The following is a 15,807-nucleotide window of genomic DNA, read 5'->3' as shown; positions in this document are numbered from 1 at the left end:
TCCGTGGCTTCTTTCAGACTGATAGGTTTAACGTTATCTCCGTTATTAGAACCAAACGACAGCCGTTGCTGTTTCGGAGCTGAAGGACCAGCGTTCTAAAAGTAACGGAAGTAACTGATGTCTTGTTTGAAAATGTACTTAAGTATTTGATTACTCAAACAGCAAACTAACGCGTTAGGTTACTCATTACTGCAAAGTAATCAAAGTACTCTAACGTGTTACAAAGTAACACGTTATACCCAACTCTGGTCATAATTACCACGGCCACAAGAGGTGGCAACCTAACAATAAACACTCCAATTTAATGGGCTGATAACAGCCTTCTGAACCTACTAGTCTGTTTAGCAGGCCCCATCCTAACCTATAGACCCTCAGATCAATTGACAATGAAAATAATCATTACTTACAGAAAGATACAGACGTAACAGTTGGGATAAAAGTGTAGGACAGAAAAAATAGTGATATAAAATCACACTGGAACACTCTGCCACCTTTATGATTAAATAAGTGTTGGTAAGTTTTGCAAAGCAAGTCTGAAAGTCTCAAGAGATTTGGAGGTTATTAGTGACCTCTCTGGCTTGATAAAAAGCAAAGAGGTGACACAACTACTTTGGTAGGTCTGGACCTTGACTTCAGTGCTTGGTAAACAAACATGGAATCATATGCTTTCAGTGTGTTTGACAGTTGACACATCAGTTTTACTCACTAGCAAAGAACGGATGATAAAAACCTTGGAAATGATCATTGCTTTGTTTATGTTTCATGTTTTTTAAGTTAATATTTCCAAGTTTACACTTAGTTGTGCATAGGACCCTTTGTGCATCTTTGAATAGCTGCAACTCTGAACTACAGTTTTTGTTCTGTGTATTCCTGCAAATTTCACACAGTCTTTGATGTCAGCCCCCGTATTTGACATCCTCACTCACCCCACGATGCAAATTGTGAATGCATTGAAGTGGCCACAGATACAATGTTTACAGACCTGCTCCCCTCTGAATGTATGAAGGATCATAATTCAATGGAATTCATATTTATTTATACAGCAGGATGACCCTCATGTCCTGCTTGTGTGTTTACCCGGTCAGAGCAGATGGTTGTGTGGGCTTTTATGGGATTCTGTTGTGTGTGTGTGAAAATGCACATGCATATGTGTATACTTAAAGCACAGGCATACGAATAAAGGTTCTTCCATCATAAAATCTCTTTCGCACTCCTCACAAAAGACACTTTCTTTTAGCTGACAACTAAGACAGGCTGTTAATCCAATCAAGTACACAAAACATAATTAATATAACGAGTGTCTCACTGGGGTTTGTTTTCAAGTCAAATTTTACTTTAGTTTCTGCCATGTGCGCTGACTTTGTTATAAAAATAGAAACATTTAAAGCAGTTGTTCCCCTCGCGGAGATAAACCATCACATCCATAATCATGTCATTAAGAGGTGGTGGGCGTTGATGCGGCTCCAGGTAACGTTGCGTGAGCCTGAACGCTCCCAAACCTTTAGACTGAACAAGCGATGCCAAACAGGTGACTCACTGGGGACTTTTAAATAACATTTTCTGACAGGACCCTCTAGCATGCCGGCAGACTTGGGTCACATTTGATGATGATTTCTACCTCCCCCAGTGTTTGTCGTGTGTCATGTTTAATGCAGGTGGTGCTCCCTATGAAGATTTCAATTAGATAAAGAATGTCTCCATCATTTTTGCTGTAACTACGCAAGATCACAAAACTAAGTCATCTGTGTGCTTTAAAGTGCTTCACCCTAGATTTGGTGGGAAAAAAATTTAAGGGTGATTTTACACTTGGGCTGATCGCAGGGGTTTTTCCTTGTCCAGAGGTTGTTTTCCCTCAGACTTCAGTACGTTCGGTAAAGTGTGAAAGCTGTTATGTAACTCAGACACAATGTAGTAAACTGGCCTCAATCTCAACATGATTGTTCTATGTAACATATGAACTGTGTTATCATGTGTAATACTCCATCTGTGGATCAATTTATTCAATATCAGAAAATGACCCACAGTAATGCCTTTGGTATGGATTCAAATATCTAGACCATAGACTGTAAAAATATAGCTACTGTGGCATCACCCATTGGTCTGTGGACTCCCATTTTAAAATTCAATCTGGCCGTTGCCATCTCGACCTTTTGGAGCCAGAAGTGACAATATGTAGGCGAGAGGCTGGCGCTGTGGAGGAGCGAGTGTTGGATCTGACAAGCTGAGGACAGTGGTCGTCTGTCACTCAAAGCCTGCCCTTAGTTATAGCTAAATTTAAGCCTTGATAAACTGTAAATGGGTGAGCCACTTGAAAATTCCCCTCACGTCCAGCTGTCATGAACAGGGAAGTTAGCTATAGAGACCAAAACCTTTTTTTTGTACCAGCCTGTAAACATGTTTATTTCTGCTGTAAGGTTGCGCATTTCAACATGGGGGTTTATGGGGATTGTTTGGCTTCTGGAGCCAGCCTCATGTGGCCCATTAAGGAACTGTGGTTTTTGGCATTTGCATGTTGGCTTCGCTTTTCGGCTCTGGAGGTTGCAGCTTGATCTAGTTTGAAAACACTCTTAGGTCATAGGAGACATTTATCAGGTGCCAGGTAAGACTGCTCTCTTGACAAAGACAATCCCAGCGGAGCACTGAGGGAACTGTCAGAGATACATTTTGACAAGCAAAGAGATCTCTCCTTAAACACGTTATTTAAACATAACTGTCTTTCTACATTGCTGGCTGTCAAATAAAGGCAAAACGTCGAAAAATGATTTTAAAAAGGAAGCACACTACATGACAATTCTCCTCTCCTTAATATAACTGCCTCCAAAGCTTCAGCACCTCATTATTGTTGTGGGTTTTTTTTAAGTCAATGAGACATGGAATCAAGCAAAGCCCTGTAATCCTGGAAGTCAGTTATAACACATGTACATATTAGCGTGATAACTCTACACCCTGAAAATCTTATTTTGCTGATGTTCAGTGGTGCAACTTCTCACCTTGCTGCAGTGATGATGTAAAGCTGCAACAGAGCACACCTCTGAACACACTCAGACTGATGCTGGTGAACTGATTTTTACAAAGGCTTACAGTAGAGGCCACAATGTAAATGTTGTGAGCAGTTTTTCGGTTACTACAGATGTTTTTAGTTTGGGGTCTGCCCATTGGTCCGACAGCCCATTATTCCGACAACCCATTGGTCCGACAACCCATTGTTCGGACCATATTAAACCCATTGTTCTGAAGTCCCGTTGTTCTGAAATCATCATGATGCCCTGTGGTTAAGGTCTGGTTAGGTTTAGGCACAAAAGCCACTTGGTTAGTGTTAGGAAAAGATCATGGTGTGGGTTAAAATGAAAAAGAAAGTGGCAAACACATAAGCTGTGAGCCTGCTTCGCCTCAAGCCTTTCCCAGCTGACCCAGAGCCGGTCGCGGTGCACCATCAAGGCAGAAATATGCCCGCCAGGAGACATTCAGCACCGCGGAACTCCCCCACACAACCCCGACCCCAGAGTTAATAACAGGAGGTTATGGTGTTTCACTCTCTTCTCTCTATGGCACTTGTATCTCAACCAGTAGCCTACTTTTGTTGCGTTTGCTGATCCTCTATGGCACACAAATACAGTATAGCCTAGTATAATCACATATCGGAACAACGGGACGTCACACTAATGGGATGTCGGACCAATGGGCTGTCGGACCAATGACATGGAGCCTTTAGTTTACTCTTGAAAGAGTAACCACTCCTTAAAATTTGTCTGGGACCCACCCTCTCAGTAAATTTAAAATCATGCAGTAGAGGGGTGAGGGGGCAAACGATGGTTGGGGGCGTGGCCTCGTGGCTGCACACAGTGTGGCACGAGACATGGTGAAGTGAAGAATTTTGTTCCCATGCGATGTCTACTCAATCTGGCTGAATTGAACTTTCAAATCCAAGCAAACAGGCTAATTTGAGCAGAAAAATCAGTTTTACACATAATGGGTCTCATTCATGAAACATGAGCAGACAAATTTCTGTGTAAACTGTTCACAGAAGGAAATTTATGTGTATTTTGGCATTCATCAATATGTTAGTAGCTCAGATCTTTTCATAGTTACCAACAAAATGTGTGTCTTCTTCTGACTGCTTGTAGTGATTGTGTACATAAGGAATGCACATAAATGTTGCTTGTCATGATTAGAAATTACAATTTTTGTTATGTTCACAATGTGCAGATGCCTTTGAAACATGTAAGTTAAACATGACAAGAGATTAGAAATATAACACATTTAGCTAAATTAGTTGGCATTTAGCAGATTTAAGCATCGGATTAGGTTTCATAAAAATGAGAATTAGTTGTTTAAAATGACTTGTGTTTTCTACATTTCTTGCTTTCCATTCCCACTGTGAGACCCACGTTACTGACCAAACACCAGGCTATTAGTGATGGCTGTCAGAATGTAGAGCAAATTAACACTGAATATAACACGTACATCAGCGTACCTCCTGAGTTTGCTGTTGACTGTACCAGTGGGGGCACGTTGCTGTCTCTCCTGACAGAGAGGTCTATCCGATGATGCAAGCAATGCACTTGTCTGTGGTAGAGAGCTGTGACTGGTGAGAGCCTCCTCCTATAGCTGTTGTGCTTTTTATTGTGTGTACTTGCACATTATTTGCATCAAGTTTCATATGGAACCATTGTCGTTTAACTTTCGGGATGGTTCTTGCAACAGAGGGCATGGAGTTAACTGCACCTGTGACCTACATCCAGGCCTTTGATTTACCTGTCCCTGTCACACCACTAACAACAGAAGAAAATAAAATGTTTTTCTCAGCCTCACTTCAGTTTCAGCATTGGCAAAGTTTTTCTGTCTCTCTTTTCTTCTTTGTTTGCTCCATGGTCGCAGGTCGACAGGATGCACCTATCCATAGTAATTATCATCTCCATATATGGTCGTCACTGGCTATTCATAGGCGAGGATGTACGCTAATTGCTGACTAGCAGGAGCGTGCTGTCAATGTAATTTTGATTTGCATTCATGAACATACACACATGCCTACAATCAAATCAGAGTCTCCCGCGGGGTTAATGAATCCAGTGTAGGTTTTTAGTACCTAGGCTTTTTGTGTGCAAATCTACTCACAGATCTATTAACATTTCATGAATTAGAGCCGATATGTGTATTGTTGGGAAAATCACATAATATGCCACATAAGGATGTGATTCATGATGTGAATCATATCACAGTGTGATAATGATCATAATCATAGTGAATACTGATGTCATTTCATAGTTTAGGAAATTCAGAAAACACACCATGGATGCATTTATAGAACCTGATATTGTGTCGTTAAAATAACTGCTCACCAGGTGGATCAATCAAAAAAGTTTTACTGGCCTCCTCCGGCTCTTTGAGGCCTGTAAAGCCTCCACATTAAAGTAGTTTTTTGGCTTCCTGCTGGCTCCCTACACACATGAATGGCACAAAAATAATTCACCAACACTGTTGTTTGAAAATTCTTAGCTTTTATTGGGCCTTAGAGATTAAATACTGATATTTATGGCTGAACAGCTGTTTTATTTTCTTTTTAATTGCATATGGAGAAAGTCTTTTTGGGCCAGTGGCCGTCACTCACCTGCAATTCCTCACAGGCCAGGGCTGGTCATGGGAGTCTGAAACAGATCTACTTAATTTGTCCTTGTCTGAAGTCCTGAAAATTACAACTGTTTGTGCACGTCAGTCCGTGTAGCACCCTGCACACATCAATGCAGCAGCACAGGATTGTTGTTAGGAAATTAAATGCACCGCACTTACACAGTAGACAGAGTGAGAGAGAAGGTGAATGGTGCTAACAGGAGCTTATTAAAGTTGTGACATGACTGACCTTTTCTGTTTTTCCCACTGTCTAATTTGTTTGTGACATCACACATTACTAAACACTGTTAGTGCCCTACGTGAGTGTGTGAAGCTGCACCACTGTGTGCATGTGTCTATTTCAGTGTAGCATCTATATGTACATGTGTCCCATTCTCATATACAGCTATCATAGCTCTAGGTCAAAGCTCTGACAAACTTTGTGATGCATTTCCCCAATGAAGCCACCTTTTATGGGGGAAAATTATGAGGGAGAAATGATTTTCAGCTGGTTGTTTGGCTCTTTCTCCTCCCTCAACAACTGAAGTACCCTAAACTCACCATCATACCTGGGGGGCTGTTCAATATTCTGTATATTTCTCTCTGTCTTGAGGATTTCAAAGCACACCAGTGCTTTTCACTGAAGGCCAAACAGAAAAAAAGCTATGCTACACACAGTCCGCACTGATTCACACCAACGTCGTTTACCTCTCTAGTCTGTGAGAACACAAGAATCCACCAAGCTCATTATATCAGCACTATGTTACTGTCTGCTGAACATGGTGTGAGGAGAATAAAAATCCATGTTGGCTAAAGAACAACAGGACATTTATACAGCACAAATCCCCAGGTGTGGGTCATGTGTGCTCCAGGGAGGAAGATAATGAAATCTATGTCAGGTTTGGAAGAAAGAAACAACGACACAAAAATAAGAAAGATTAGATTTATGTCCTGCTATCATTTTCCTTTGCTGAGGCCTTTGTTCTACACCTCTCACTCACAGTGTGTGTGTGTGTGTGTGTGTGTGTGTGTGTGTGTGTGTGTGTGTGTGTGTGTTTGTGACATTTTTCCTGTCTGTGTTTTAGAGACATGTTCACATTTCAATATCGGACACTGCAGGTCTCTACAGTCGCTGTTGCAAGCCTGAAGAGTTCAATTTGCCATATGTGTGCTAGCTACTCTGCATCTGTGTGTGTGTGTGTACATGTCGAGGGTGCGGGTCAGGGACTTCATGCCAGATTCTCATTAGCTTGCTCCAGCAGCCCAGCAGTATCTAATGAACTCTGCAGCTCGGTATTGTCTCTTCCACTCAGCAGGGAAATCACATTATGGAGCTCATCTTTGCCATCACCCGCCTCTTTACTAACATGCGCTCATCAACACCTCGGGGTCTCTTAGAAAGTATGGGTGGCTCAGGGATGTAACATCAGTGTCCTTTTCCCTTCTTCTCACCCTCCCTGGTGTTAAATTTAGATGCTGAGTGAGTGAGTTCAACAGAGAAAAATATAACCTTAAAAACAGAGTTCAAAGAGGCGTTATACATTGTGTAACAATATAGAAGTGTATGGGCTTATAGCGGTTGTGTTGTCCTAATTGCCCACATTGTATTGTGTTTGTTGTTTTCACTGTATTGATTGAAAAGGTGAGGTTAACTCACGCATCCACCTACAGTACCTCCCGTCCATATTATGGAAAACAACATCAACTCCTACTTGCAAATAGCTTCCTTTGACATTGATTGAAATTGTAGAGTTTGGCAGCCTCCCAATAAAAACGGGGCATGTGTTGGCTCCAACACAGTCGTATGTTTACAAAGGGTGATGGAGCCTTCGCAGTCCTGGCTCCTCCGCTCCGGAACAGCCTTCCACTGAGAATCAGATCAGCTGACTCTGTTGTTACTTTTAAAACTTGACTCAAAATGTGCAAATGTGTATCCATGTATGTGTGTATGAGTTTGTACAGGATGTGTATGAATATGCATATGTCTCGTTACTAATATTTCTTATTACATTGCTTATATTTTTGGAAATCACTTTTGCTTATGATACAAAGCATCAGATTTAGCATCCATTTTGTACACTGCAGGCAAGAAACATGAAACAGCAATACCAGCTGAGTGCCTGAGCTGAATTACCACTCCAGTAGTTGAAACCAAATTAATGAAGGGTCGAGATAAAGATTAATTCATTAAAATTAATCTGATTAAGATAATTATTGAAGAAAAAACAACCAAATCTAATTAGAGAAACAGTGATCGTTGAGTCACTGGAATCAAGAGGTTGTCTTTGTTCCTTTTCTTTGTTAGATAAAAATGAAACTAAATGTCATGTTAAAGAAGCTATATTTAACCTGGAGATTATATTTTTGTAAGCAATCAAAGATTGTTTACCAACCTGGCAAAAAGTGCTACTGCCCCTCTCAAAAGCTCGATGTTCACTGTGTGTAAAGGCTGGGTCATACCATAAAACTTCAATTAGTAGTCCAGGCTATTAATTGGTTAAATCACTAAACTCAACAGGCTTATATCAGGGACAGGCGTCTTTGTGGGACAAGCCTTTAATTCCTTTTAGACAAATTGTTGCTCAGCAAAGATAGGAAATACAATCAGAGATTCTTTTGATTGGTGGGCAGCTTCAGCAGAAGGGGGTCACCACCTGTTTTTTTTGTCATGCAGGTAAATCTGAATGACTTTTTTCTACAAAAGTTTATAGGCTACATTTATAATGGTATGCGCGATCTTAACAGCAAACTAATGTTAGCCCAAGCGGGTAGTCAACAATCCAATTTTATATATATCCAAAGAACTTCTATAAAAATGAACTTTTTGGCAGCCAGACCAGGCGTTTAATTGAGACACCTTATTTGTCAAAATGTGTGGCCACACCAGGCTAGTAAAAGGGACTGGGCATTTAGTTGGGACTAGGCTTTAAATTTAAGTTTTACGGTACATTGATATTATATCGATATCTTGATACGAGACAAGAAATCGTCTTTGATTTGGATATCGTGAAAAGTGTCTTTTTTGTATAAAATAATAATGTATTAGAATACAAGTAACAATAGCAGTACAGTACCCTTAAAGTGATACCGATATCAATAGAGTGCTTTATTTCATACCGTTTGCTACTCCTTCATTTAACACCCATCATGTGATTGGAAGCATTTAGTTGCATGAAATGCAACCAGACACCACAGGTACTTTCTACAGCCATACTTTCGACCCTTTTGGTTGCATCTCAGCAAGTTGAACCACCATATCCAGAGTGTATGGGTTGTAGCTGCTGTGGTAGTGGGCCAATCACATATTGCATTCAATGAAAAAATGGTTGTGGTGATCGGCTGTGAGCAAAACCATACAGTTTTTTTCTAGATGTGGTAACAAAGGGATCAAATGCAAGTATTGTGTGACTGCTTGTTATTGGGTGTTGGTCGATACCTTAAAGGTATTGAGCACCAATTCCCAGTTTTAGTTGTACGTATTTTCAGTAACTGCAAATTTCATCAAAGTTAAATATAAACTGACCACCCCATGTTAAAATAAACACCTTATTATTTTGGTATATGGTGTGCTCAGATAGTTCATAATCCTAACAGACTGACATACAGAATACCTTGAGGTACTTGTTAATCTCTCTGCGCACTACACTTGATGGAACTCCAAGTGGACAGGGTACATATACAAAGCAACAGCGTAGGGTGGATGTAATAGGGGCCAAAGAACAACCATTTGGCCCGGGGCATTCTAACAACTTAACTCCAGTCATGGCTAAGATGACATTTACAATAAGCCACTCAAAGTCTTGAGTAGTTCCCAGGAATAGAGCAAGCATATTAACGCCTTAAGTAAATGTCCCTCAATAACACCATAAATTGTGGCATGCTATATAGTCGATCACAATGTAGACTTGCTCCTTTTCATTCACCAACTGCTACCATCTGAAATCTTCACAGCTGGAGTATTTGATTGAATAGGGGAATTCCAGGAGGCTTTAAATGATTTATGTACATACTGTTTCTCATATTTGAAACTCTTCATCAGCTTTTTGTACAGTATATGCATGCATGTGGTGTTGCTGGGTCTTTGCCAGCCATTTCTCTGGCATATTTCCCCGCATTTGGCACTTTGGGAGTGAGAATCCCACTAATTAGAAGGCCTTAATTACTGCCTTTCTCCCCCACTCTCTTCCCACTCTTTTCCCACTCCCCCTGTCTCTCCTCCTCTCCACTTTTGCCCCTTTTTCTCCACACATGCTCAGCTGTTTTTCTTACCCTCTCTTTTTCTCTCACAGCGCGCCTATGTTGTTTCTCTGTGTTTCTCTCTTCCCATTTTCCTCACCTATTCTTTATCTCTTTCTCTCTGTGGGGTTCATGAGTGAGTTATCCTGCTGTAATTAATGTGGGAGAGGAGCGAGGATCAAGGAACCAGGAAACACATCGTTCCTCTGCACAGCAGCAGCGTGTGAAAGCACCTCCATTAATCAGGCCTCTGTAAATGTATGTGTATGCATATGTGATAAACGAGTCTAAGGAAGAGAAGAAAAGGGCGAGGGGGAAAAAGAAATTGCAAGGCGACAACAGCACTAACTGTATTTGTTTATCAAAGTGTTTTGTTGTCTTGCTTTCCCTTTCATCACTTCTCTCTCCTGACCTCCAGCTGTCTTTCTCCTTCCACAGTTTGGCAGAACGGAGGTGATAGACAACACCCTAAATCCAGACTTTGTTCGAAAGTACATCTTGGACTACTTTTTTGAGGAGAAGCAGAACCTTCGCTTCGACTTGTGAGTGATTTCCTTTGAAGTCGTATCAGTCGTATCTTCTCTCCTGCCCTCTGTCCTCCTTTGTTGTGATGTATTTTTCTCTCCCTCCGCTCTGTGCCTGTTGAAATCCCCGCAATTACAGTCGTGAGAACTGACTGTTTGGTAAACCCTGCCCCCAAACAGCAATTGCCCAATCATAGATTAGCAACCGTAACTAGGCACTGAAGAACTGTCGAGCTTTGGATTTCTCCATGTCTGTAATGGTGTGCATGGGGCTCTATTAAGAGCAATATATCAAGATGTTGGAGGATGAGTTCTCTTTGTTATACAAAAAAACACAAGTGCAAAAGTGTATGGAATGGATTAACTGTGTCTGTCTGCTCTAAAGTATGCTACAAGCATTAGCATGCCTGGCTAACTAGCTTAATATCTACACCTACAGAAGTAAGTTGTTATTTATGTCATCAGCCAAGAATACAGTTTTTTGGGATCACATGATTCGTTGTGATGCTATATCAGAAGTTAAAGCAACAATAGTGGCTGGTTTCTGCTCTTCACTTTGTTTGGGGGAGTTTATACTTAAGTCGCAAATGTTTTGTTAGAGTTACATTGAACAAACTCACCAGTTATTCCATCTCATGAAATCCTTTTTTATTGCAAAATGAAGCATACAATACAAACATGAAAGCGTAACTCTAACCTCTGTGTTGCCTGTCCAAGTATATTTTTCTATGATACACATCCAACAAAGGTTATGTTAGATGATCAGCATTTTAATTACAGTCTTTGTTAATAACATTGCACTGTAATACTGAGCTAAACTAGCTCTACCCTGCAAAAGATGAGCAATACTGCCCCTTAATTTTATGTCTTCCACATGGATTATTAACAGGTGTTTATGACTTATTACCTGGGACCTGTATTTTATCCTCTTATAGCACATAGATGTATGTAGCCATCAAGTGCATGTTTAAGAGAGCCCTTTATAGCTGGTCTCATTTTAAAATGGCTGAAGACATTAAAAAGACAGCTGCTGTCACCCAGCTCATGGTGTTTTAGCATTAGCATCAGTAGAAGCTTAAACTAGCTACCTACGGCAGATAAAATATGCTTACAACAATCATTTCAGCCAACAAATTCCACAGTTGGCAGCCTGAAATGAGGAGACTGCTTTTGTTTAGCTCTGTGTGTAATCAAAGACCCAGTGTTTAAACTATGAAAACTGCTCCACTGTTGTCTCCGGAAACTAGTCACTAGTTGCAGTTACAGTTTACATCCATGTGTGTCCAGACTCATGCGAACACATGAGAGTTGACAATATGAATGTTGCTTCACAAACATCTTCAACCAGACGACACAGAAATTATATACAATCACCATGGCTTTAAGGTGAGCACCTAAGATTAGTGTCAACAATTCAGTGTCCGACCAAACGTCTCCCCTTCTGTTCCTGAGGTATGGTATTGAATAATGGCCAAAAAGTGTTTTTGCAGAACATTATGATGTCACAGTGAAGTTAACCTTTGACTTTTTAGATATAAAATGTCACTATTATTTTATCTGAATAGACATTTGTGTAAAATTTGGCATAATAAGCATATGAATTCTTGAGTTCTCACCAAAAACATGTTTTTTTTTTTTTTTTTAAGGTTACAATGATCTTCATCGTTGATCACCCAAAATCTAATCAGTTCATCACTGAGTCCAAGTGGACGTTTGTGCCAAATTTAAAGAAATTTCCTTAAGTCGTTCTTGAGATATGGCTTTCACGAGCAAAACATAATCCTTTAGCAAAGGATTTACAGAATTTCATGTTAGAAATCTGCCAAAGTTATTGCTGTGAACTGCATATATACTGTGTGAAAACTGAAAGCTTGACAGGCTTGACAGTAGCCTAATGAAGGAGGGAGAGGGGGTGGTCAAGGAAACAAGACATTTGACCTTGTGATGCATCTTGTGACATATGTGTGATTTTCACGTTCGTTACAACCATTCAGTTTTCTCTTTTTCTCTGTTTCTCATTAAATGTCTTTCTGACACAAGAGTGGTCATTATCCTTGTATATATAGTGTGACAATGGGTAGCTTTAACAGTTAACTGTAAGCTTTTTATAGGATTGACACACAAGGAATGCTTCCTCAGCACTTGCTGTGGTTTTACATGGAAACAAAAAATTAACAGAATGAAAGCCCATCTTAGCACAGCCCATCTATATGTCCTAGCTATACCACCACACAACATAAACATAGATGCATATTGGCAACTCTGCAGTATATCATTTGATTTTTTATTTCAATTAATGCTAATAGAAACTCATAAGCATTGTAGCGAGTGCAACCTGAATAATCTCCACGCAAACAGGATCTATCATTTCATCTGATGTTTCATTCTGGAACATCACATATGCTCTACTTCCTTCACTTTCATAGCTTTATATTCAGATGCAAATCAGCCCAGGTCCACCACTCATTATTATGGAAGATGCAAAAAGGTCTTGTTGAACCCTTCTCCAATTATTCTGCCCCACATATAGTAACATCTGAAAAGACACTAAAATCCCGTCCTCTTTTTATCTTGGCTAAATTTGAATTGTAGTGTGTGATGTGTAATGTGATGATCTTTGTCTTTTTTGATCTCCCATGAGTCCACCCACCTCTTTACATACTGTGGTTTTCAATTTGGGAAATTAAAATGTTATCTTATTTTCTTTCATCCTGTTCTGCTTCTTTCCTCTGTTCTTTTAATTCATACCCTTCCTCGATTACAGTCATACTGTACCCTTTCTCCTCCCTGAGACGTTGTGCTCTTAAACCTACAAACAAACAAAAAGAACATCTGAGAAGCCATGATGAGATTAGCGCTGCGGGAGCATTTCTTTTCTGCTCCCAGTGATGACAGATCACCAGGGCTCGCTTTAAACCTTGCCTTTAAGAGCGTATCATTCAAAATGTCCCCACTTAGATAAAAGTCCCCTCTATAGTTTTTGAAGTAAATTGGCTTTGCTGTTTTTTTTCCCTCTCAGGTATGATGTCGACTCTAAGAGCCCAGACCTGTCCAAACATGTGAGTGCACATATTTTAACCTTGAACCACAGATAAATGGAGGCCAGTCTTGAGTAAAATCTGAATTATTGGCTTGAATGACTTGAAAGTCAATATTGTCTGATGGAATATGGTGTTCAAAGTGATCTGCGTTTGGCCAAACTCTTTTTTATCTGTGGTCTAATTTTTCGTTTTGCTTTAATTGGGTGTTGCCTGCCGCATGGTTCCTTCTTGATGAAATAAAGCAAACCCTTTTTTATTGCCTGATCATGGAAGTATCCAAATACGGATTCATTTTTCTCCTTATTCACTCTTTGTTTTCAGACTTTCACCGAGGTTATCCGTGCTGTAATTGTGTTATAAATATGCTAATTCTCTTTCTATACAGGCTTTTATCCTCTTATTTCTGATTTTGTTCTAATGGTACTGCAGTGAGAGGCATTGTGGATTAAACCTGCTATTCTGTCATGTAGAAAAACTTAGATTATGCAATGCTTTTAACCGTTAGTTTCCATTTCAAGTAATGTATTACTTCATATGATAATTTAAGATTCAGCAGAAAAAGATTAGTGGAAACTATGGTGACAGAAAGCATTGACAAGAGTTCAAAATAATCAGTATTGATGATTATTTGACGTATTTGGATGACCGGGGTTTGCATTTTTTCATCACAAGCTTTGGTTCCTCCTGTCTGCTTTGGGTTTTAGTTCTGACACAGCATGTTGTCTCTACAATCTCACTTCACCATCTTGAGCAGTGCTAGGAGTGCTAGGTATTTGGTAGAGTGTTGTGTCCTGGTATATGATGTGCTCTGTTGTTGTTGTTGTTGTCATTGCTGTTGATGTTGCTGCTGCTGCTCAACTTTTCTGGAAGCCCGCAGAACTCAACGTAGGTCCCAGCATCTCTCTCACTTCTGACACTGCATGGCTGCTGCCTCACATTAATGATCCTTTTCTCAGGAAGAAGGATGACGTCACTGATCAGAACAAAAAGCTGAGAGCCAACCCATCTGTGCAGCTCTTAACCATCACTGCGGTCACGTAGGGCTCCACAGCGGCCACACTATGAAAATAAATACTCGGTCATTTTGTCTTTCAGAAGCTTTTGCAGCATGTTTTTGTAACATGATGAAGATGGTGAGATATTCCAGGCCCCTCCTTGGAACAGTGACTGGAATCAGTGGGCATCCCAGACCATCAGAATGAAACACACTATAGCCTGGTGTTGAATTATTTAGTGAGCGCCTGTCTGCCAAAGCCAAACTTAAGGAGTCTTTGGTTTAGATTGTCCCACGTCCTTGCTGTGATCAGCTCAAAAAAAACCTTTGTTGAAACCAAACACACAGCACTGGTCTAATTTAAAGACCTGCTCCCGAACCAGCACTGTGATGTGCAATACCGCACCGTCTACATCCGTCAACACAAGATCTCCTGATCCTAAAATAACCATGTACTGTTCACATAATTCGGTTAAGCAGCATGTTCAAAGTGATCATTTTGGGACATTTCATACATGTAAAACTAAGATAATTTATTTTAAAATGAAGGTAATTCAGAGAATACAATTTGAATGAATATATTTTAGGTTATTCTTTTAATATTGAGCAGCATATCTCCACAGTTAGCATGCCTGTTAGTAACGCGCCTGATTGAAGCAGCTCTCATATTCCAGCTGGCTCAGAAGACAGAGCCGACACACGTAGTCAACAGTCAGAGGATTAAAATGTCAAAACATTAAATTTAATTATAATTTGAATCTAAATTTAATATATTTATTATCCAACTCCTGCGATCCAACCTGCATGCTCCTTGTTTCACTCAGAAACAAGCCTGAAAATAAAATTAAGACAAAATACCATCCGTGAATCACCTTTTTTCCGGGTCATCCGCCAGGTGCCCATGGGTACCCAACCTTATGTAGGACACACAGTATGATTTTTTTGTCTTTCTGAGAGGGTGATACTGAGACTTTGTCTGGTTAAAGACATGATTATAAAACTATGTCACTCTGTCTCTACATCAGTGTCCCACACTGTTGTGACTCATATTTCTTGTCATAGTTCATGGTGCTGTGAATCCCTCCATCTTCTCCCATTTGTCTGTTATCCTTCACAATTCACTGAACCAGTGGTTCCTAACAGGTGGGTTAGAGTCCACAAGGGGCTTCTGCCTATGGATGCTGGCGTTGTGCCTAAATTAGTTGTAACTGCTACTGCAATGCTTTTATTTATTTTAAATGTTCGTTTTAATTACACTCTCTTACTCTCTCTGATACGACGGAGTATTAGGGCCACATTGAAGAAAAAAAAAATCGGAGATTTCGAGAATAAAGTCGAAATATTACGAGAAAAAACTCGTAATATTTTGAGAATAAAGTCATAACTGAGAAAAAGTCATAATATT

General features: G+C 40.1%; 1 protein-coding gene across 1 annotated transcript in view; it reads left to right on the top strand.

The window, feature by feature from the left end:
- cpne5b (copine Vb) overlaps positions 1-15,807 on the top strand; it is a 180,283-nt gene that overhangs the window by 46,078 nt on the left and 118,398 nt on the right. Inside the window, exons 4-5 of the mRNA XM_050037339.1 lie at positions 10,282-10,385; positions 13,387-13,426. Of these exons, the coding sequence (XP_049893296.1) occupies positions 10,282-10,385; positions 13,387-13,426 (144 nt within the window). The remainder of the gene's footprint in view (positions 1-10,281; positions 10,386-13,386; positions 13,427-15,807) is intronic.

Source organism: Epinephelus moara, chromosome 24, assembly GCF_006386435.1.
Source record: "Epinephelus moara isolate mb chromosome 24, YSFRI_EMoa_1.0, whole genome shotgun sequence".
NCBI lineage: Eukaryota > Metazoa > Chordata > Actinopteri > Perciformes > Serranidae > Epinephelus > Epinephelus moara.
This window is presented reverse-complemented; position numbering and strand designations above follow the sequence as displayed.